The sequence below is a fragment of the Carlito syrichta genome, unplaced genomic scaffold, assembly GCF_000164805.1.
Source record: "Carlito syrichta isolate Samal-C Ts95f unplaced genomic scaffold, Tarsius_syrichta-2.0.1 Scaffold305203, whole genome shotgun sequence".
Lineage (NCBI taxonomy): Eukaryota > Metazoa > Chordata > Mammalia > Primates > Tarsiidae > Carlito > Carlito syrichta.
This window is the reverse complement of record NW_007249299.1, coordinates 51608-71217: the sequence shown is the minus strand read 5'-3', so window position 1 is coordinate 71217 and position 19610 is coordinate 51608. Positions and strand designations below refer to the sequence as shown.

The window sequence follows — 19610 nt, the reverse complement described above, 5'->3', positions numbered from 1 at the left end:
GAAGGAAAGTTCCTTAACATTGAGGACCGAACATGAACTTTTTCTCTTATCCACGTTCCTAACTAAGAGGCTTAGGAATCACTGCCTGATAAAGACTCACCAAACAGGGTTTTATTACTCTATAGTTTTCCAATCTAACTTTGGCATAACATTACATAACAAACGAATAGAAAAGCAAAATATCTTATGGCACAGCAAAGCGACCAACAGAAGGATTACCAGACTCCCAGGGAGACTTGTAAGACATTTGTCTACCCTCCCTGAAGTCTGTCACATATAGGACTTCATCTACATATCAACAAACCTAAAGTCTTTCCATTCTTTGTTATAGCAAAATATCTTAACTTCATCTACATATCAAGAGACCTGGAGTTTTCTATTCCCTTATTCTAACAAAAGCATCTCCTCTACCGATTTCTCAAATCCTTAGATAAGAATAACAAAATTACCAGTCAAGAAATCTTTAAATCTGCCTTTTACCTGCAAGCCCCCACTTGGAAATGTCCCTCCTTCCTAGACCAAACCAATGAAAATATCACACATATTGATTTATGGTTTCTTGTAACTTCCACCTTCCTAAAGTGTATATAATCAAACCACCTTTGGTCACAGTGGGCACACATTCTTAGGCCCTCCTGAGTGTATACAGGTTTATGTACTCAGTTTTGGCTCAAGAATAAACCATCTTACAATATTTTACAGAGTTTGGGATCTTTCATCAACAACATGATAAAGGGCACCTGTGAAAAACTGATAGCTAAAATCATACTCAATGGTGATAGACTAAAAACTTCCCATCCGAGGAAAAAAAAGTCTCGCCACTTCTATTCAGCATCATACTGGATGTTCCAACCAGAGGAAAAAAAGTTAAAAGGCATCCAAGTTAGAAAGGAAAAAGTAAAACTATCTCTATTTACAGATAAACTGACCTCATATTTAGAAAACCCTAAAGAGTTCACCAGAAAACTATTAAAGCTAATAAATTCAGCAAAATTTCAGAAGACAAAATTGACACTAAAAAAAAAAAAATCTATTGTGTTTCTATACATTAGCAATGACTGATCGGAAAAGAAAATTAAGAAAACAATTCCATTTACAATGGGCATCAAAAAGAATAAGATACTAAGGATCAAATTTAACCAGGGAGATAAAAAATATGCATATCAAGAACTACAAGACATTGTTGAAAGAAATTTAAGATGACCTAAATAAACAGAAAGGTATTTCATGTTTATGGATTGAAAGACTCAATATTGCTAAGACTAAAAAATAAAATCAAAGTGATCTACAGACTCATTGCAATTGCTAGCAAAATTCCAATAGTGTTTCTGCAGAAAAAGAAAAACTCATTCAAAAGTGTATACAGAATTTCAAGGAACCTAGAATAGAAAAAACATTCTTGAAAAAACAAAGTTGAAAAACTCATACTTTCAGGTTTCAAACTTACCAGAAAGCCAAAATAATAAAAACAGTGTGGTGGTACTGACACAAGGATAGACATGCAAACCAATGGAATAGAATTAGCAGCCCAGAAATAAACCTTTATATTTTTAGTCAATTAATTTTCAACAAGGGTACCAAGACCACTCATGGGAGAAAAGCACAGTATTTTCAAAAACAGTCCTGGTATATCCAAATGCAAAACAGTGAAGATGGATTCTGATATGGTTAAATTTATATGTCAACTAGAGTGGGCTAAGGGATAACCAGCCCATTTCTGGGAGTAAAGCATTTCTGGGAGTACCCATGAGGGTGTTTCAAAAGAGATTAGCATTTGAATCAGTAAACTGAGTAAAGAAGGCCACCAAAATTAATGTGTGTGGGTATCATTCAAACTGTTGAGAACCTGAAGAGAGAAGAAAGGTAGAGAAAAGGCAATTCTGCTCCAACTGAGCTGCAATGTCCATATTTCCTACCCTCAGACACTGATGTTCCTGGTTCTCAAGTGTCCAGATTTGAACTAGGACTTGCATCATTGTGCCTCCACCCATTTCTCAGGCTTTTCGAGGGGGGTTTTAAACTATACCACCTGCAGTCCTGGTTCTCTAGCTAGTAGATGACAGATTGTGGGACTTCTCAGCCTACCTAATCATATAACCAATTCCCACAATAAATCAATCTCCCTCACCCCTTTCTTTCTCTATATATCTCCTATTGGTTCTGTTTCTCTGGAGAACTCTAATTCAGAGTCTTACCTTATACTATACATAAAAATGAATTCAAAACAGAAAGACCTAAAATAAGAACTAAAACTATATAACTGTTAGAAGAAAACACAAGGGAAAGGCTTTATGATATTGAATTTGGCAATGACTTCTTGTACATGACGCCAAAAGCACAAGCAATAGAAGAAAAAAAATAAATTGGACTTTATCAAAGTTTAAAACTTTGTGCATCAAAGGATACTATTAAGAGAGAAAAAGACAACCTACAGAATGGGAGAAAATATTTGCAAATCATATGTGACAAGGGTTTAATATCTAGAAAATATAAAGAACTCCTACAATCGTACAACAAAAAGAGAGTTCAATTAACACATGTGCAAAGGACTTGAACAGACATTTTGATAAAGAAGATATACAGTGTCTATCAACAGATGAATGGATAAACAAAATATAGCAAACTGTAGTATATATTCAGATAATGAAAATGTTATTTGGCCATACAAAAATGTTTTTCTGATTCCACAACATTAATGAACTTTGAGAAGATTATCCTAAGTGACATGATCCAGACACAAAAGTTGTATGATTCTATTTACATGAAATATCTAGATCAAGCAAATACACAGAGATAAGATTAGAGGTTACCAGAGGCTGAGGAATGAGGAGTTATTGCTTAACAAGTACACAGTTTCTGTTTGTGGTGATAAAAAAGTTTTGAAAATAGCAGTGTTGGCTGCACAACATTGTGAATGTAATTAAAGCCACTGCACTGTACAATCAAAAATGTTTAAAATAGCAAATTTTATGTTGTATACATTTTACCACAATAAAAAAGATAATTAATTGTTTAACAAATATATCAAAACTGTGTTGTGCTTATAACGTATGTCGAAGTATAATGTATGACAACAGCAGCACAAAGAATGGGGAAGGAAAACAGAGACATTCTGTTTTAAGGTTCTTATATCATATTTGAAGTGGAAAATATTATTTAACAGTAGAGTGTGATAAGTTTGCAGATATTTTTGCAAACCTTTGTGCAACTACAGTTGACTCCTAAACAACAGGGATTTAAACTGTGCAGGTCTGCTTATACATAAATTTTCTTCTGTCTCTGTCATCCCTGATCCAGCAAAACCAAGCCCTTTGCTTCATCCTCCTTCCTCAGCCTACTCAAGACAGCAAGGTTGAAGACCTGTACAATAATCCCCTTCCACTTGGTTAATGGTAAACACATTTTTCATCCTTATGATTTTCTTAATAACATCTTCTTTTCTTTAGCTTACTTCATTGTAAGGATACAGTAGATAATACATATAACCTACAAAATATGTCTTAATAGACTGTTGATGTTATTGGTAAAGCTTCTTGTCAAGAATAGGCTATCAGTAATTAAGCTTTGGGGGAGTCAAAAGTCATACTTGGTTTTCAACTGCACATGGAAACAGGGCCTCTAACCTCCTCATTGTTCAAGGGTCAACTGTACTTTAAAAAAACAGTATATCTGACACTGGAAATAAAATAAAATGATTTTTTTTTAAACTCTAAAAGTCAAAAGAAAATGAAGGAAAAGAGAACAGATGAGATTTAAACAAAAGGTTAATATGGTAGACTTTAACCCAAATTTATTGATAATTATGTTAAATTTAATTATCTAAACACCACATTTAAAGACAGATATTCTTAGGTAGGATAAAAAAGCAAAATTACTACCATGGCAATTTCCAACAGAAAACCCAAAACAACTAGCCAGTGCCAAGATTATCACCAGTATTCCAGAAATCAAAACTAAGACTATAACATTCCAGTGAAAAACTTCAAGCAGAAAGTATGAGAAATGGACCTCTCCATTCATGACAGCTCTCCTTCAAGCTGCGAGGCCCCAGTGGAAAAGCTTCCATGGACTTACAGTTTCTAAACTGGAAGAAGTGAAATCAAAGCAGACAGCCACCTCTTCCTCCATCTTGGGTTCCTTTGCTGAAAAAACATTCCTGTCTCAACCGAGGGGAAGCATTGTGAGTGCCTGTAGGGTGAAAAATCTCAATAGCAGCCAGAGACAAAGGGTGGCAATGGGGCTAGCAACCCTCAGTACATGAAACTCACTGGCTGCTCTTCATCTCAGTCAGAAAAGACACCAAGTCAGGGAGGTTATACAGCAGCACCATGTTAAAGGGAGAACACTTCATGAACTCTCTGGGCAAGAACCCCTAGTGAGCCTTCCTACACAGCCAGATTATCCTTTTTAGGGTCTCCCAACCCACCCACCCATAATCTAGGACAGTCAACACTCCAAACTATTCCAAGAGCTGCAGAAAATCTAGATTAAGCTGCCATCTAGTGCTGAAAAAGCAGCCATCTTGGGTTCGGGGAACTCAACAGTCAATCTACACAAAACCTCTAGACAGTTATACTAGACCTACTTCCATTAAAAACAACAACAACAAAAACAAGAGCAAACATGAAACCATGACCTCCCCTAATGAACAAAACAAGGAGCCAGTAACCAATCTGAAGAAGCCAGGCTTGGTGGCTCAGTCTATAATCCCGCGCTTTGGGAGGTTGAGATGAGTGGATTGCCTGAGCCTGTGGGTTCGAGACCTGCCTGGGCAACTTGGCGAGACCTCATCACTATAATAAATCAAAAAATTAGTCGGGTGTGGTAGTGCGTGCCTGTAGTCCCAGCTACTTGAAAGGCTGAGGTGGAAGGATCTCTGAGCTCAGTAGGTTGAGGCTGTGGTGACCGGCAGCAGCCACTGCACTCCAGTCTGGGTGACAGAGTGAGACTCCGACTCAAAAAAAAAAAAAAAAAAAGAAGGCAATGTGTGAACTTGCAAAACAAGAATGCAAAACAGCAGCTCTGAGGGAAAACTCAGCAAACTCTGAGACAGCACAATAGAGTAATTCATAAATTTATCAGAGAAATTTAACAAATAAATGGAAATCATTTAAAAAATCAAACAGAAATCTTAGAACTGAGAAATACAACAGCCAATCACACAAAAGCTCTGGACAGTGTCAACAGAAGAACTGATCAAGGAGAAGAAAGAATTAGTGAGCTCAAAGATAGGTTATTTGGAAATATACACAGTCAGAGGAGAAAAAAAGAATAAAAAGGAACAAAGAACACTTATGAGATCTAGAGGATAGCCTCAAAAAAGCAAATCAAAGTCACTAGCTTTCAAGAGGGAGTAGAGAAAAAGCAAGGGCTAGAAGTTTTATTCAAATAAATAATAAAAGAAAGTTTTCTAAATCTAGAGAAAAATATAAATATCCAGGCACAGGAAGGTCAAAGATCACCAAACAGATTCAATACAAATAAGACTACCTCAAGGAATATAATAATCAAACTCTCAAAGGTCAAGGACAAAGGGTGGAACCTAAAAGCAGTAAGAGAAAAGAAGCAAATAATATATAGAAAATCTCTGATTCATCTGGCATCAGACTTGTCAGCAGAAAACCTACAGGCTAGGAGGGAGAGGATGAAATATTCTAAGTGCTGAAGGAAAATACTACCAACTGCGGATACTATACCTAGCAAAGTGATCCTTCAAAAATGAAGAGACGATAAAGACTTTTCCAGACAAACAAAAACTGTGGGATAAATGATGCCAAGTGACAATAAAAAAGAAAAGAAAAAGATGTGGGAATTCATCAACACCAGACCTGTCATACAAGCTAAAGGAAGTTTTTCAATCTGAATGAAAAGGATGCTAATGTTCAACAAGAAAGTATTTGAAGGTAAAACTCTCAGCTAAAAGTAAGTACACAGACAAATTCAGGATACTCTAATACTATAATTGTGGTGTACAAACCATTCACATGTTTAGTATAAAGATTAATGAACAAATCTATCAACAATAACTACAACAATTTTGTAAGAGATAGGCAAAATAAAAAAGATGTAAATAAAGATAACAAAAAGTCAAAATGTGGAGAAAACGGAGATTAAGTGTAGTGTTTCCTTTTTTGTTTGCCAGCTTTTTTTCTTTTCTTTTCAACCAGAGTTACATTGTCATCAGTTTAAAAGACCTTGTTATAGGCCAGGCATGGTGGCTCACGACTGTAATCCCAGCACTTTGGGAGGCGGAGGTGAGAGGACTGCCTGAGTCTATGGTTTGAGAACAGCCTGGACAACTTGGCAAGACCTCATCTCTACAATAAATCAAAAAATTAGCTGGGTATGATGGCACACACCTGTAGTTTCAGCTACTTGGAAGGCTGAGGTGGAAGGATCACCTGAGCCCAGAAGGTAGAGGCTGGGGTGGCCATGAGTGTGTCATTGCACTCCAACTTGGGCAACTGAATGAGAGTCCAACTCAAAAAAAAAAAAACCAAAAAACCTTGTCATAACTTTAAGATTTTTTTGTAAACCTCATGGTGATCACAAAGCCAAAACCTATATAACAGATGCACTAAAAACAAGAAGCAAGAAATTAAAACATACTACCAGAGAAAATTCACTTAATCACAAAATAAGAGAGTAAGAAAAGAAGAAAGGAAAAGCAGAGTTACAAATCACAAAAAAAGAAACAAAATGGCAGTAGTAAGTCCATATTTATTAATAATAATATTGAATGAAATGGACTAAATCCTCCAATTCAAAGACATAGAGTAGCTGAGTGGGTTAAAAAAAAAAAAGACCCCACTATATGCTACCTATAAGAAACACTTCACCTGTAAAGACACACATAGACTGAAAATGAAGAAGTAGAAAAAGATATTCCATGCGAATGGAAACTAAAAGAGCAGGACAGTAATACTAATATTAGATAAAATAAGCTTAAAGTCAAAAACTGTAAAAAGAGACAAGGAAATGATTATATAATGATAAAGGGGCCAATTCAGCAAGAGGATATAACATTCATAAACATACACACACTCAACACCAAAGCACCCAGATAAATAACGCAAATATTAATAGATCTAAAGGGAGAGACAGACTACAACACAATAATAACAGGGGACTTCAACACTCACTCTCAGCAATGGACAAATCATCCAGACAGAAAATCAATAAAGAAATATCAGAGTTAAACTACACTCCAGACCAATGAACCTGACATTTACAGAACACATTATCCAACTGCTGCAGAATATACCCTCTTCTCATCAGACATGGAACATTTCCTAGGATAGATCACATGTTAGTCAAGAAAACAAGTCTTAACAAATTTTTAAAAACTGAAATCATATCAAGGATCTTCTCAGACCAGAATGGAATAAAACTAGAAATCAATAACAAGAGGAACTATGGAAACTGTTAAAATGCATGGGAATTCAACAAACATGCTCCTGAATAATCAATGGGTTAATGAGGAAATTAAGAAAAAAATTTTAAAATTTTGTGAAACAAATGAAAATGGAAACAGAACAAACCAAAACCTACGAAACAGCAAAAAAGCAATACCAAGAAGGAATATTATAGCAATAAATGCATACAAAAAAGTACAAGACTTCAAATAAATAACCTAATGATGCACCTCAAAAAACTAAAAAAGCAATAACAAATCAAACCCAAAAGTAGTGAAAAGAAAGAAATAATAGCCCGGCTTGGTGGCTCAGCCTGTAATCCTGTGCTTTGGGAGGCTGAGGTGAGTGGATTGCCTGAGCCCGCGGGTTCGAGATCCACCTGGGCAACTTGGCAAGACCTCTTCTCTACATCGCCGGGGCCCAGCAGGTCGAGGCTGCAGTGGCTGGAAGCAGCCACTACACTCCAGTCTGGGTGACAGAGTGAGACTCCAACTAAAAAAAAAAAAAAAAAAAAAAAAAAAGAAAGAAATAATAAAGATCACAGCAGAAGTAAATGAAATTGAGACTAAAAAGTAATATAAAATATAAAAGTCACCAAAATGAAAAGTTTGTTTTTTTATCAGATAAAGAAAATCAATAAAACGTTAATAGCTAGAATAAGAAAAATATCTAAATAAATAAAATCAGAAATGAGAAACGGCATATTACAACCTGAACTACAGAAATACAAAGGATTATTACAAAGGATTATTAGAGACTATTATGAATAACTATATGCCAACAAATTAGAAAATCTAGAAGAAATGAATAAATTCTTGGATGAATGCAACCTACTGAGATTAAACCATAAAGAAACAAAAAAATCAGCTGGGCTCGGTGGCTCAGTTTATAATCCCAGCACTTTGGGAGGCCGAAGTGAATGGATTGCCTGAGTCTGTGGGTTTGAGACTAGTTTGGGCAACTTGGCAAGACTTCATCTCTACAATAAATAAAAAATTAGCTAGGCATGGTAGCACGTGCCTGCAGTTCCAGCTACTTGGAAGGCTGAGGTGGAAGGATCGCCGGAGCCCAGCAGGTTGAAGCTGGGGTGGCTGTGAGTGTGTGTGCCACTGCACTCCAATCTGGGTGATGAAGAAAGACTCAAACTAAAAAAAAAAAAAAAATCTGAATAGACTATTAACAAAATAATGAGATTAAAGCAATAAAAAGTCTCCCAAAACTTAGGATCTGGTGGCTTCACTGCTGAATGTTTACTATAATTTTAATGCCAATTATGCTCAAACTATCCCAAAAAAGTAACAAGGAGAAAATACTTACAAACTCATTCCCTGATACCAAAACCAGACAAGCGTACAACTAAAAAAGTAAGCTACAGGCCAATATCCCTGATGAACACAGATGCAAAAATCCTCAACAAAATACTAGCAAGCTGAATTCAACAACATTTTAAATGATCATTCATCATGATCAGGTTACATTAATCCCAGGGATACAAGGATGGTTTAACATATGTCAATCTGGCCAGGTGTGCTAACTCATGCCTGCAATCCAGCACTTTGGGAGGCTACAGTGGGAGGATTGCTTGAACTCAAGAGTTTGATACCAGCATAGGCAACACAGCAAGACTTCATCTCTACAAAAAATTAGTTGAGTGTGTGCTGGTTTGTGCCTGTAGTCCCAGCTACTTCTGAAGCAAGGGAAGAAGGATTGCCTGCGCCCAGAAGGTCAAGGATGTGGTGAGCCGTGATGGTGCCACTGCACTCCAGCCTGGGCAACAGAGTGAGACCCAACACACACACACACACACACACACACACACACACACACACACACACACAGCAAGTCAATAAGCATGATACATCATATCAACAAAATGAATGACAAAAACCATATGCTCATTTCAATAGATGCTAATAAAGCATTTTAAAAAATTCAATATCCTTTCATGGTACGAAATCTCAAAAGGTAAAAAAGGAATATGCTTAAGAATAACAAAGGCCACATGTGACAAATCCACAGCTAACATCACACTGGATGGGGAAAACTGAGTCTTTCTTCTAAGATCTAGATCAAGCCAAGGGTACCCACTTTCCCCATTTTTTGTTCAATATAGTATTGGAAGTCTCCACCAGAACAATTAGGAAAGAGAAAGAAACAAAAGGCGTCCAAATTGCAAAGAAGTCAAGCTGTCCTTGTTTGCAGATAAGATCTCATATTTTAAAGACTTAGTTAAAAAACTATTAGAACTAATAAAGTAATTCAGCAAAAATTGCAGGATATAAAATCAACATACGAAAATCAGGATTCCATACACCAATAGCAAACAACCTGAAAAAGAAATCAAGAAGACAATTCCGTTTACAATACTTACAAATAATATAAGGAATTAGTTTAACCAATATTTTGAATATTTTGTTAATTTAAAACTGGAACCAAAGTGGGACACAGTGCCAACTGGAGGAAAAAAAGGTGAGAAAAAACAGAGAAGTTAGGATGAAATAGTTAAGGAAAAGATATACCCTTGCCCTTCAAGATTCTGAAAGTGGAAAATGAATAGTCCTTACCGTCCATTAAGTCTGTAATAGGCCAGCTGAAGTGCAAGCTGAATAAATGTATCAGGGTGAAGTGTCTTCTTCTTGGTTAGCTTTTTGCCAAAAGATGTAAAAGCATAAGACACAACCTGCAGATCAGATGCCTAACAAAACACATTAAATGGAAATAGTGAAAAATAAACCTATGGAGACTACACCAAAGAGAACAAAATTATCACACGTATTAAAGTAATCATCAGGCATAAAGAATTAGAAGTATAATTTTAAAATGCTTTATGACAACATGCTTGAACAGCTACATTTTTATATATGGCAATTAAAAGAGAAAGAATTACTATTTAAGAAAAAAAGTAAAAAATCTACCTCCTTGAGATACTGGTCTTTGGCTTGGTTGATGTCATGTAATATTTTCTCATCCACAGTGAACATAAGCTCTTCTGGAAATGGTATATCCCGTACTTTCTCTGAACCCTGAAAATGGGGAAGACCTAAAGATACTTTATCTGTAAAAACATCAGTGGGAAAAGAATAAGTATTTGTTCTAGCATACCTTCCACCTTCCTTCATTCTCAAGAATTTTCTCATCCACATAATAGCTGATATTCACCATAACCATTGCATCAAAAGGTGCATGCTAAAATGAAAGTACACAAGATTGTGAATGTTTTGTTAACTTAAAACTAGACTCAATATTTCCACTTTGCCTCCATTCTCAACAGTTAATAAAGGACAGAATCCTCAAATGCCTCACGCCCTAATGATAAAAATGTAGGATGTCCTATAGTATAATAACTGATGTACTTTGTTTTTTGAAAAAATAACAAACGTTTAAAGTTGGAAGCACCTATGTAGGACTCTTGGGGTCACTGCAGGTGTGTAAAATAAATATGAACAATCTAGAGATTAACTGCTATTTTTACTAGAAGGCAGATATATATATAACGCTAAGATGTTCTGGAATTGTAAGAGCAGTATGGAAAAGCAAATGAGAATGGCAGATTAAATGAAGGCATCTGGGACAGGAATGAGTTTCTTTGGGTAAAGACATAGGTCACATATGTATTAGAAAGCATAACTATTTTGTGTATATATCTCTACAAGAGTGTCCAGATATGGCAGAAATAATTATCACTGTTTAAGAAATGTGGGAAGGATAGGGTGGATGTTACAGGTGTGACAGCAATATTTAGAGAAAAGAATTGCAGTAAGTGAATTTTCCCATCATTTATTTTGGAGGACATTTTTGCTCTTATTTTCCCCATGTTCCTTTGATGACAATTACATCAGATGGCTCCTTCTCTGTGTTATTGCTACCACTTTACATCAAATACAATTGTCATCTATCAATTCAATGTGACACTGCAATTCTTGGAGGGAATAAAGAGAAGTCTTGAGATATGGGCCCAATTTCAGAGGTATTAATTAGGTGCCGTAAATATCATCCTAACACTATAGCTCTGCTGCCAGTGGAGCCTATAATAGTTTATTGTTACCAACTAGGTAGCAACCACAAAACCAGGGACCTCATAATAATGGTTTATTGTTACCAACTAGGTAGCAACCACAACACCAGGGACCTCTTAAGGGAGGTCAATATGAAATGCATAAGTAATTCATTTGTTAGCAATGGCACATATAATGAGACTCATAAGTCACTGACAAACCCATTTTCTAACTGCATCTCACAACTGTGTAGTACTCTATAATTTTACAAAGAATTTTCAGATATGATTACATATATTGTTTCAATTAAGTCAACACCCAAACTATATCATTTTCTAACTATTTTACTGGAACCAGTAAGAAATGGCAAGACTGAAGGATGTAAGTTTCTTTGGCTTATAATTCTATTCACCTATTCTGTGATGAAAAGCTAATAATCTACTCTTTTTCAAAGTTAGGAAATCTGAAAAATTGCAATGCTATTCTAATGCTTTATTTGTTCACATATTTTTTACTTTTTATTTTTTTCACTAAATGGAGAAAATACGAGGGGGACACAAAACACCTGGAACTTATTTACAAAAGGTATGTATTTATTCTTACATGTTTAAACTTCAGTCACCTTTAAAGTACTCCCCATTTGATGCAATACACCTATAGAGATGCTTTTTCCACTGATCAAAACAGTTTTTGAACTTGTCCATTTTGATGTCTTTTGTGCTTCTGCCATTTTTTGTTTTGCTTCTTCCACGTTGGCAAAACGTTTCCCTTTGAGGGGAAACAGTGTGGAACAGTAGATGGGGACGGCAGACAGGGATGCCCTGTATTAATGTATGCACATGATACATGTCCATACACTTAGTATAAAAAAAGCATCTCAGTTCAGCTGAGAGGTGTATACTCATGATGGGCCCAAAATTCTTATTGACAGATAGAAAAGATAAAGTTATTTTCATCCTGAATTTGAGTAAAGTGCAGGATGTAGTGCTATTAGTAAAAATCAGTAAAATTAGTAAAAATTTAGCAAAAGGTGGTTGGGGGTTTGGGAACAAGAGAGAGAAAGCAAGATGAGTTCTTGATAATGAGATCAACTTACTCTTATATAACAAAATAACATCCAATTTGAACAATTTAACATACAATAAACCACAACTCTCAAAATAAAAATAATAGGTGAAAACTGCTAACCACTGTGGTGGTGACATTTTGAAGTCTCCATCAGTATACTCATATTCAAGTGGAGATAAAAGAAGCCAAAATAAAAAAATTGTGGGCTTACAGGACAATTGTGGAATAAGCATCAATCCTACTTTAAAAGGGCTATCTTGAAGAAAGTTTTGAGCCCAGCTTTAGAGGAATCTGACCTTGATGAACAGTGGAAGAAATCAAGACATGTGGAATTCTTTGATTAAGAAGTTATTTTAAAATTTTTTTTAATGTTCTACATACTCTGCACTGTTTGTAAAAAAACAAAAATCAAAACTCTGCACTGTTTGTAAAAAAACAAAAATCAAAAAACTGCTAGCCTGGGCAACTTGGTGAGACCTCATCTCTACAATAAATAATAAAAAATTGGCCGGGAGTGGTGGTGCATGTCTGTAGTTCCAGCTACCTAGAAGGCTGAGGTGGAAGGATTACCTGAACCCAGCAGGTTGAGGCTGTGGTGGCTGTGAGCATGCCACTGCACTCCAGCCTGGGCGACAGAGTGAGAGTGAGACTCCAACTCAAAAAAAAAAAAGGGGGGGGGGGAATTGGAAAAGTATAACTGCATGTTACCTGTATAAAAATGGTTAATAAACCCATTTAAATCAGGGAAGAGAGAGGGCATAGAGAAAAAAGTGAGACTAATATTAAGGTCAGTTTCAGAATCAGTACACAGGAAAAGACTGATAAGGGGGAAGAGGCAGAGTCAAAATACATATGAAAAGGTAACCAACTGCAGCAGACAGGTCAAAGAAAAATTGAGGGAAGAAGCCAGGATGCAGTTGACTACCTTACACAAACCAGATTGAAGTAAGTCAAAGAGAATCAAACAAAGAGCTGAAGAAAAGAAAACTGGCAATTAACAAGAAATATTTTGTCAACAGTAGATTCAAAGGAAGAACAAAGAAAACAAATCTTCCAAATGACTCATGGCAACCCTCTTATTTAGCTCTGATGTGCTATTACAATAGACATTTAGTTTTAGCACCTGCTCATTAACCAATCTACATCCTTTTGAAATAACAGATACTTTATTGTTCTTTAGGCAACCACCACACTACTCTGCAGCAGTTTGAATGAGACTGGTTCTACCCACAAGCCAAGATTGGGCTTGTTACTCAGGCAAGCCTAATCAGAACACATAATTCCCTGGAATGGGCACATGATTTACACAGGCCAGTCACAACCAAGGAGCATTATTCCCAGAACTTTTGCTGAACCACTGGAAAAAAAGAAGCTGGCTATTTCCACAGGGGTCACTAAACAATGAAGAGAGCTATAAAGACATGAAACTAGGTACAACAATCATATTGGACAGTCTACCTAAAAATGAAGTCATATAGAGGAAAGTAGTACCAAAAAATGGAAAGAGATTTCTAAGGAAAGTATTTGAAAGCTAGAAGTCAGCCTTACCCAGTATTAGCAGTACCTCTTGCCAACAAATGCCTTATTAACCTAATGCCAGTTTGACTTAGATTTCTATCGCCTAAAGCTGATTAATACAACTACTAAACTGTTTAAAAATTTTTTCTTGGTTCATAGACCTCCGAAATGCCTACCGGAAATTTAAAAGATAGAACTAGTAAAGAACACCATGGGAGGAGAACAGAAGTTATAATTTTTTACGAAGAAGACAAAAAATGGTAGTAATTGCCAGACATTTTAATATCCATAGTCCAAATAATGTTCAAGGATCATGTGTCATTTCAGGAAAATGGCTACCTAGTTACTAAGGACAGAGCCCAAAATGGAGTTTCTCTGGTCACTGACCTTGAGCAGACCCATGTATTTAGGTCAATGTGGCAAACACACCAATAATCACTAACTAGAAGAACAACCAGTTCTCTAGTCCCCGGGTAGGTGAATGTGGAGTGTGTGTGTGTGTGTGTGTGTGTGTGTGTGTGTGTGTGTGTATACACTATATACTATATACACTCTCACAAGATGCTAATATTAACATCTCCCAAGAATTTGTCTTTCACTGACCCAGCCTAGCCTTTCTTAGGTTATCACCTTTGTCCCAAGAATTTGTTTTCAGTTACTGGCCTACCCCTTCTCATCTACGTGATTGGCCACCCATGACCGACCACCTCCATCTATCCAGTCATCAGAGATACAAGAAATAGACCCCATCTCCATGAAGCCAGCTCCTGTAAATGCTTACCTGCCCCCTAAAGAAAAGTGTTAAAAAACCCCAGCTTCAAGTATTCACCACCAAATGTTCCTTAAGCATCTGGCCCCCTCTCCAATCTTGGAGAGTTAGACCCATGCTCTCTCTCTCTCTCTGATCTACTTTCTGAATAAACACTCCTTCACCTTATCTACCTGCAATTCTTTGCAAACCTGCGACAATGACTCAGCTCACCAACCTAACACTAGGTAAATCTTGAAATTTAGGAATATATCTATATACATTTCCCTGTGCCTAAACATATACATAATGCCATATTCATATTTTTTAAAAGAGGTATTCTTAGCAAGCAGATAACTGAGTTTAAGAGCTTATATTACATAAATAACATATGTAAATTCCATTTCGCAGATACAGTAAACACCAAACTGTTAGCCTTACTAAAGAAAACAAATAATTTGTCCTATAGTCTACTTTCACTGAGAATTCATAACTAAACTTTTATTATAGTTCCATAAAACCAAATTAGTATTTACTTATACTATACCACAGCACAACATAAGTATTTGTGGTTTATTGTCATTAAACTAACCTAAAAGATTAAAAGAGAAAAAAATAACTTCAGTAGTATACTTACATCACAACTACAGCCAAAGACTCCATTAGAAAAGGAAATCAGGTTATAGGATTTGTCACCCCAGCGTACTTTTGGCTCTCCAATAAGGAGCACTGAAGTTATCTAAAATAAATTTAATTTTTCCAAATTAAAATGTTTTTAACATTGGCTTGTGAGCATTTGCATCCTTAACATGTATACATCATCTCATCATCCTCTTCAGGTCAACCAAGTTTAATAAAATGATAACATTGTTATATGCAAGAGACAGTCCTGACTTCAGCTGTTTTTCAAAACTTCAAGTTAAGAAAATCTTACCAGAAAGGAAAATGCTGGTACAATATTCATGAATGTTTATAGAACATACAATTGAAAGGACAAGGCTTTTATAATTTGAATAGTATTAGAGACCTTGGTAAGTTAGTGATTTAAGTCTAGTTAGAAAGAAAGTATTTAAGAATTTACATTCCACTAAACCTGTTTTTCAAACTGTAGGTTTTTGCCCAAATCAGTGTGTCATAATCAATATTCTTTATCAAAAAAGAACAGAAATATGAGAATGCATTATAGATAATAAAAGTAATTACTATTTTGTGAAACATCTATTATAAATATATGTGTGTGGTCAAAAAAATTTGAACACTACATGAAAATATGTTCTTTAAATAGTTTGGTAATTCTCAAAAAAAAAGGTTGTTTTCTAGCTACAAGGTTTTTCAATCCTGAATGTTTTTTCCTATTACTTAATATTAATAAATGCATTATAAAATAATTTAGGTATTTTTAAAAGACAGTTTTAATATGATTACTATGTTTTATTATTTCCCAGGAAGCTGAAATGACACCCCTTGAGGGAATAAATAACAAAGGCCATATTTACCCTTAAACCCACTGATGTCAGTGTGTTCAATAAAACCGAATAATACAATGAATTACTTACAGGGGTAATATAATTCTTACGACAGACACTCCCAACAAAGGTGTCAAGATACACTAGTGTGGGTTATGGGTAGGTTCTCATGTCACCTTTGTTAAGAAAAGTTCACTTAACCCAACATTCTGTGCAATTTTTCTGTGTATGCAATCAATGAAAAGGTTGGGAAACACTGATATGTGATATGTGAACAACAGTCATATTTCTTTAAACAAAGTATAAAAGATATCTAAAAGAACCTAAACAATGTGGCAAGAATTTACAAGGAACTGTTAATTTAAGTTTCAATTTGGTACAAGTATACTTCAAAACTAAGAAAAAGTTTTAAGAGCCTGAATATAAAAAAAGAAAAAAAAACTTCTCATATTCAATATATACAAGAATCTTCCAGAAAAATCTGCAAGAAGAAAAAAAGAGAATAGGACAGTTAAGAACCTGAGAATAATCCTCCGGTGTTACATGCGGACTGCCATCCTCTATGGAATATACCAGTAAACTGCTCTGAATTTTTTCTAACAAAGTCAAGTTCTCTGGATCAAGACCAATCAGATATTCTCGTGCCTAAAAGAGTAAGGAGATAATGACTAAATGTTACAATTTAGATAAAATCAAAGGTAAGAAAACCACAAGAGTTTGTTAGATAAAAGATTCATCAAGAAAAGTGTAAACCATAACCTTAGCCCATTGAGTTCTTTCCTCACTGGTTAATGCTGCTATCCCAGGTCCATCAGGTTCACTACCACACTTCTTGCAGATGAATGTCAATTGTCTTATGGAAATTTAAAGAAAGAAGATTCAAAAAGAGCAATGACAGACAGTAACTAGTGTGGCCTTTAAAAGGTTGTAACATTGATCAGTACCTAAGTATTACCCAAAGAAACCAACTGTGACTTCAACAGCAATAGATTTATTACCTACATCACATCTTTTTTAAAAAGTGATTATATGTTCTATTAACACCAAAAATATATTTGAAAAATAATTTAAGCAAATAAATTTTAATTTGGCTCATATAATTTATACTTTGAAAATGTGCATGGATTTCCAGGTTTCAAGTAAATACCCCTTTCATCCTGGCAATCATTCTTACAAATACCATGTATATCTTTTCTAACTAAAAACTATGTGCTGCCAAGCATGGTGGCTCAAGCCTGTAATCCCAGCACTTTGGGAGGCAGAGGTAAGAGGATTGTTTGAGCCCCGGGGTTCAAGAACAGCCTGGGCAACTTGGCGAGACCTCATCTCTACAATAAAGAAAAATTAGCCAGGCGTGGTGGCACACACTGGTAGTTCAAGCTACTTGGAAGGCTGAGGCAGAAGGATCTCCTGAGCCTAGCAGGTTGAGGCCATGGTGGCTGGGAGAGTGCCATTGCACTCGAGCCTGGGCAACAGAGTGAGACTCTGACAAAAACAAAAAACAAAAAAACACCAAAAAACTATGTGCCTATATATTTAACCAAAGGACTTATTATATGCACAATTAAAATTTGTGTTTTACCAAAAAAAAAAAAAAAAAAGTACCATGTAATCAGTTTTAAATGTGTTCACGTGCCATTTTGCTACTTCTAAACTTTATAAAGATTCTCTTGGATGAGGATAAACTATTCCCTCCCCCCACATAGTAATTTATATTCCCACTCTGATGAGTTTCATGTAGGTTTAAACATAAAGCAGGTCAATGACTGCGTTCTCCCACGAAGAAATATATTTTCATCAGTCAAAAATCCAGAGGTTTTGTTTTATCCTACTTCATTATGGCACATGCTAAGGAATTACATAAATTAAAATACTAATGTAGCTTAATAAATAGTCAGAAAAACACCATAGTAGTCATCTCTTATTTGTGGCTTCATTATTCAAAATTGGAAAAACAGACAAACACACAGATATTGATTTGCATAATTTCCTCTATTTGTCAATTATAACAAATTAACAATAACACTGATGAAAAATAATTTCCTTGCAGAAAAATTCTCCCCTTTTATTTGCAAATCAATGGTGTCCTGTGGAGCAGATGAGGGTTTCTTAACCAAACAATATGAAAACTATGGTAAGAGCAAACTTGCCTTGCCTCTCTCCCTGATTACTTGACAAATAAACTGCTTCTTCAGTTTGTGCGCACAGTAACCAGCTCGATTCTGAATTTCTAAACAAAATATAGCTCAGTTTTGCTACATATAGTACTTTTTGCTACCCTACCCTTACCATCTCAAAACACCAGTTTTGACTATGAAACCTTTTCCTGATCCCTGAAGTGACCATTTTCTCTCTTTTTTTTAAATTAAAGATTTAGAGGATACAAGTGCAAGCTTATTTCATGGATATATGTGTAGTGGCAAAGTCAGGGGTTTTAGTGTAACCATTACCCAAACCATTAGGTAATTTCGTAACCTTCACCTTGCTCCACCCTTCCAAGTCATAAGTGTCTATTATTCCACTCTCTACGCCCATGTGCATACATTATTTAGCTTCCACTTATAAGTGAGAACATGCAGTATTTGACTGTCCATTCATTCCTAAGTTATGAAGTGACCGTTTTCATATTCGTTTTATAAGGTTGTCATTCTTAGAGAGAAGTTACAAGGAAATGAGTTAAACCTAAATTATATATATATATATATATATATATATTTTTTTTTTTTTTTTTTTTTGAGTTGGAGTCTCACTCTGTTGCCCAGACTGGAGTGCAGTGGCCACTCCCGGCCACCGCAGCCTCGACCTGCTGGGCTCCGGCAATCCTTCCGCCTCAGCCTTCCAAGTAGCTGGAATTACAAGGCATGCGCTACCACGCCTGGCTGATTTTTTGATTTATTGTAGAGATGAGGGCTTGCCAAGTTGCCCAGGCGAGTCACGAACCCGCAGGCTCAGGCAGTCCACTCACTTCAGCCTCCCAAAGGCGCAGGATTACAAGCTGAGCCACCGAGCCCGGCTCATCATCATCTTTTGCATAGAAATTCCCAGTCCTGGGTGATCTATTTCAAAGTGCTACCTGCTTGCTAGTAGTAGAATCATGTATCAGTGAAACACTCATTTGATTTATTTCTATTTTAACTCATCCAATGATCTATTACTAATTATTTTGCCATCAATATTAATACTCAGTATTGTTTGACATTTTCATAATAATAATAAAACTAAAAAACAAAGAGATTTGTGCTGAGAAATACATACTGTTCACAGCAGATGTTACTTAAGTTCAAAGACATGTGTTGCAGTCACATTGGACCAAGACCCTCATAATAGTTCACAGCTGTAACTGAGTTAACCTCTCAGACTCAGACACACTTGCATGGTGGCTCAGCCTGTAATCCCAGCA

The 19610-nt window shown here is 35.8% G+C and overlaps 1 protein-coding gene across 1 annotated transcript in view; it reads right to left on the bottom strand.

The window, feature by feature from the left end:
• The window catches only part of CROT (carnitine O-octanoyltransferase), a 60298-nt gene that overhangs the window by 21003 nt on the left and 19685 nt on the right, over positions 1-19610 (bottom strand). Inside the window, exons 8-13 of the mRNA XM_008061310.2 lie at positions 16970-17063; positions 16730-16855; positions 15382-15483; positions 10518-10601; positions 10331-10438; positions 9980-10110 (exon numbers count right to left, since the gene is read on the bottom strand). Coding sequence (XP_008059501.1) covers positions 9980-10110; positions 10331-10438; positions 10518-10601; positions 15382-15483; positions 16730-16855; positions 16970-17063 — 645 coding nt within the window. The remainder of the gene's footprint in view (positions 1-9979; positions 10111-10330; positions 10439-10517; positions 10602-15381; positions 15484-16729; positions 16856-16969; positions 17064-19610) is intronic.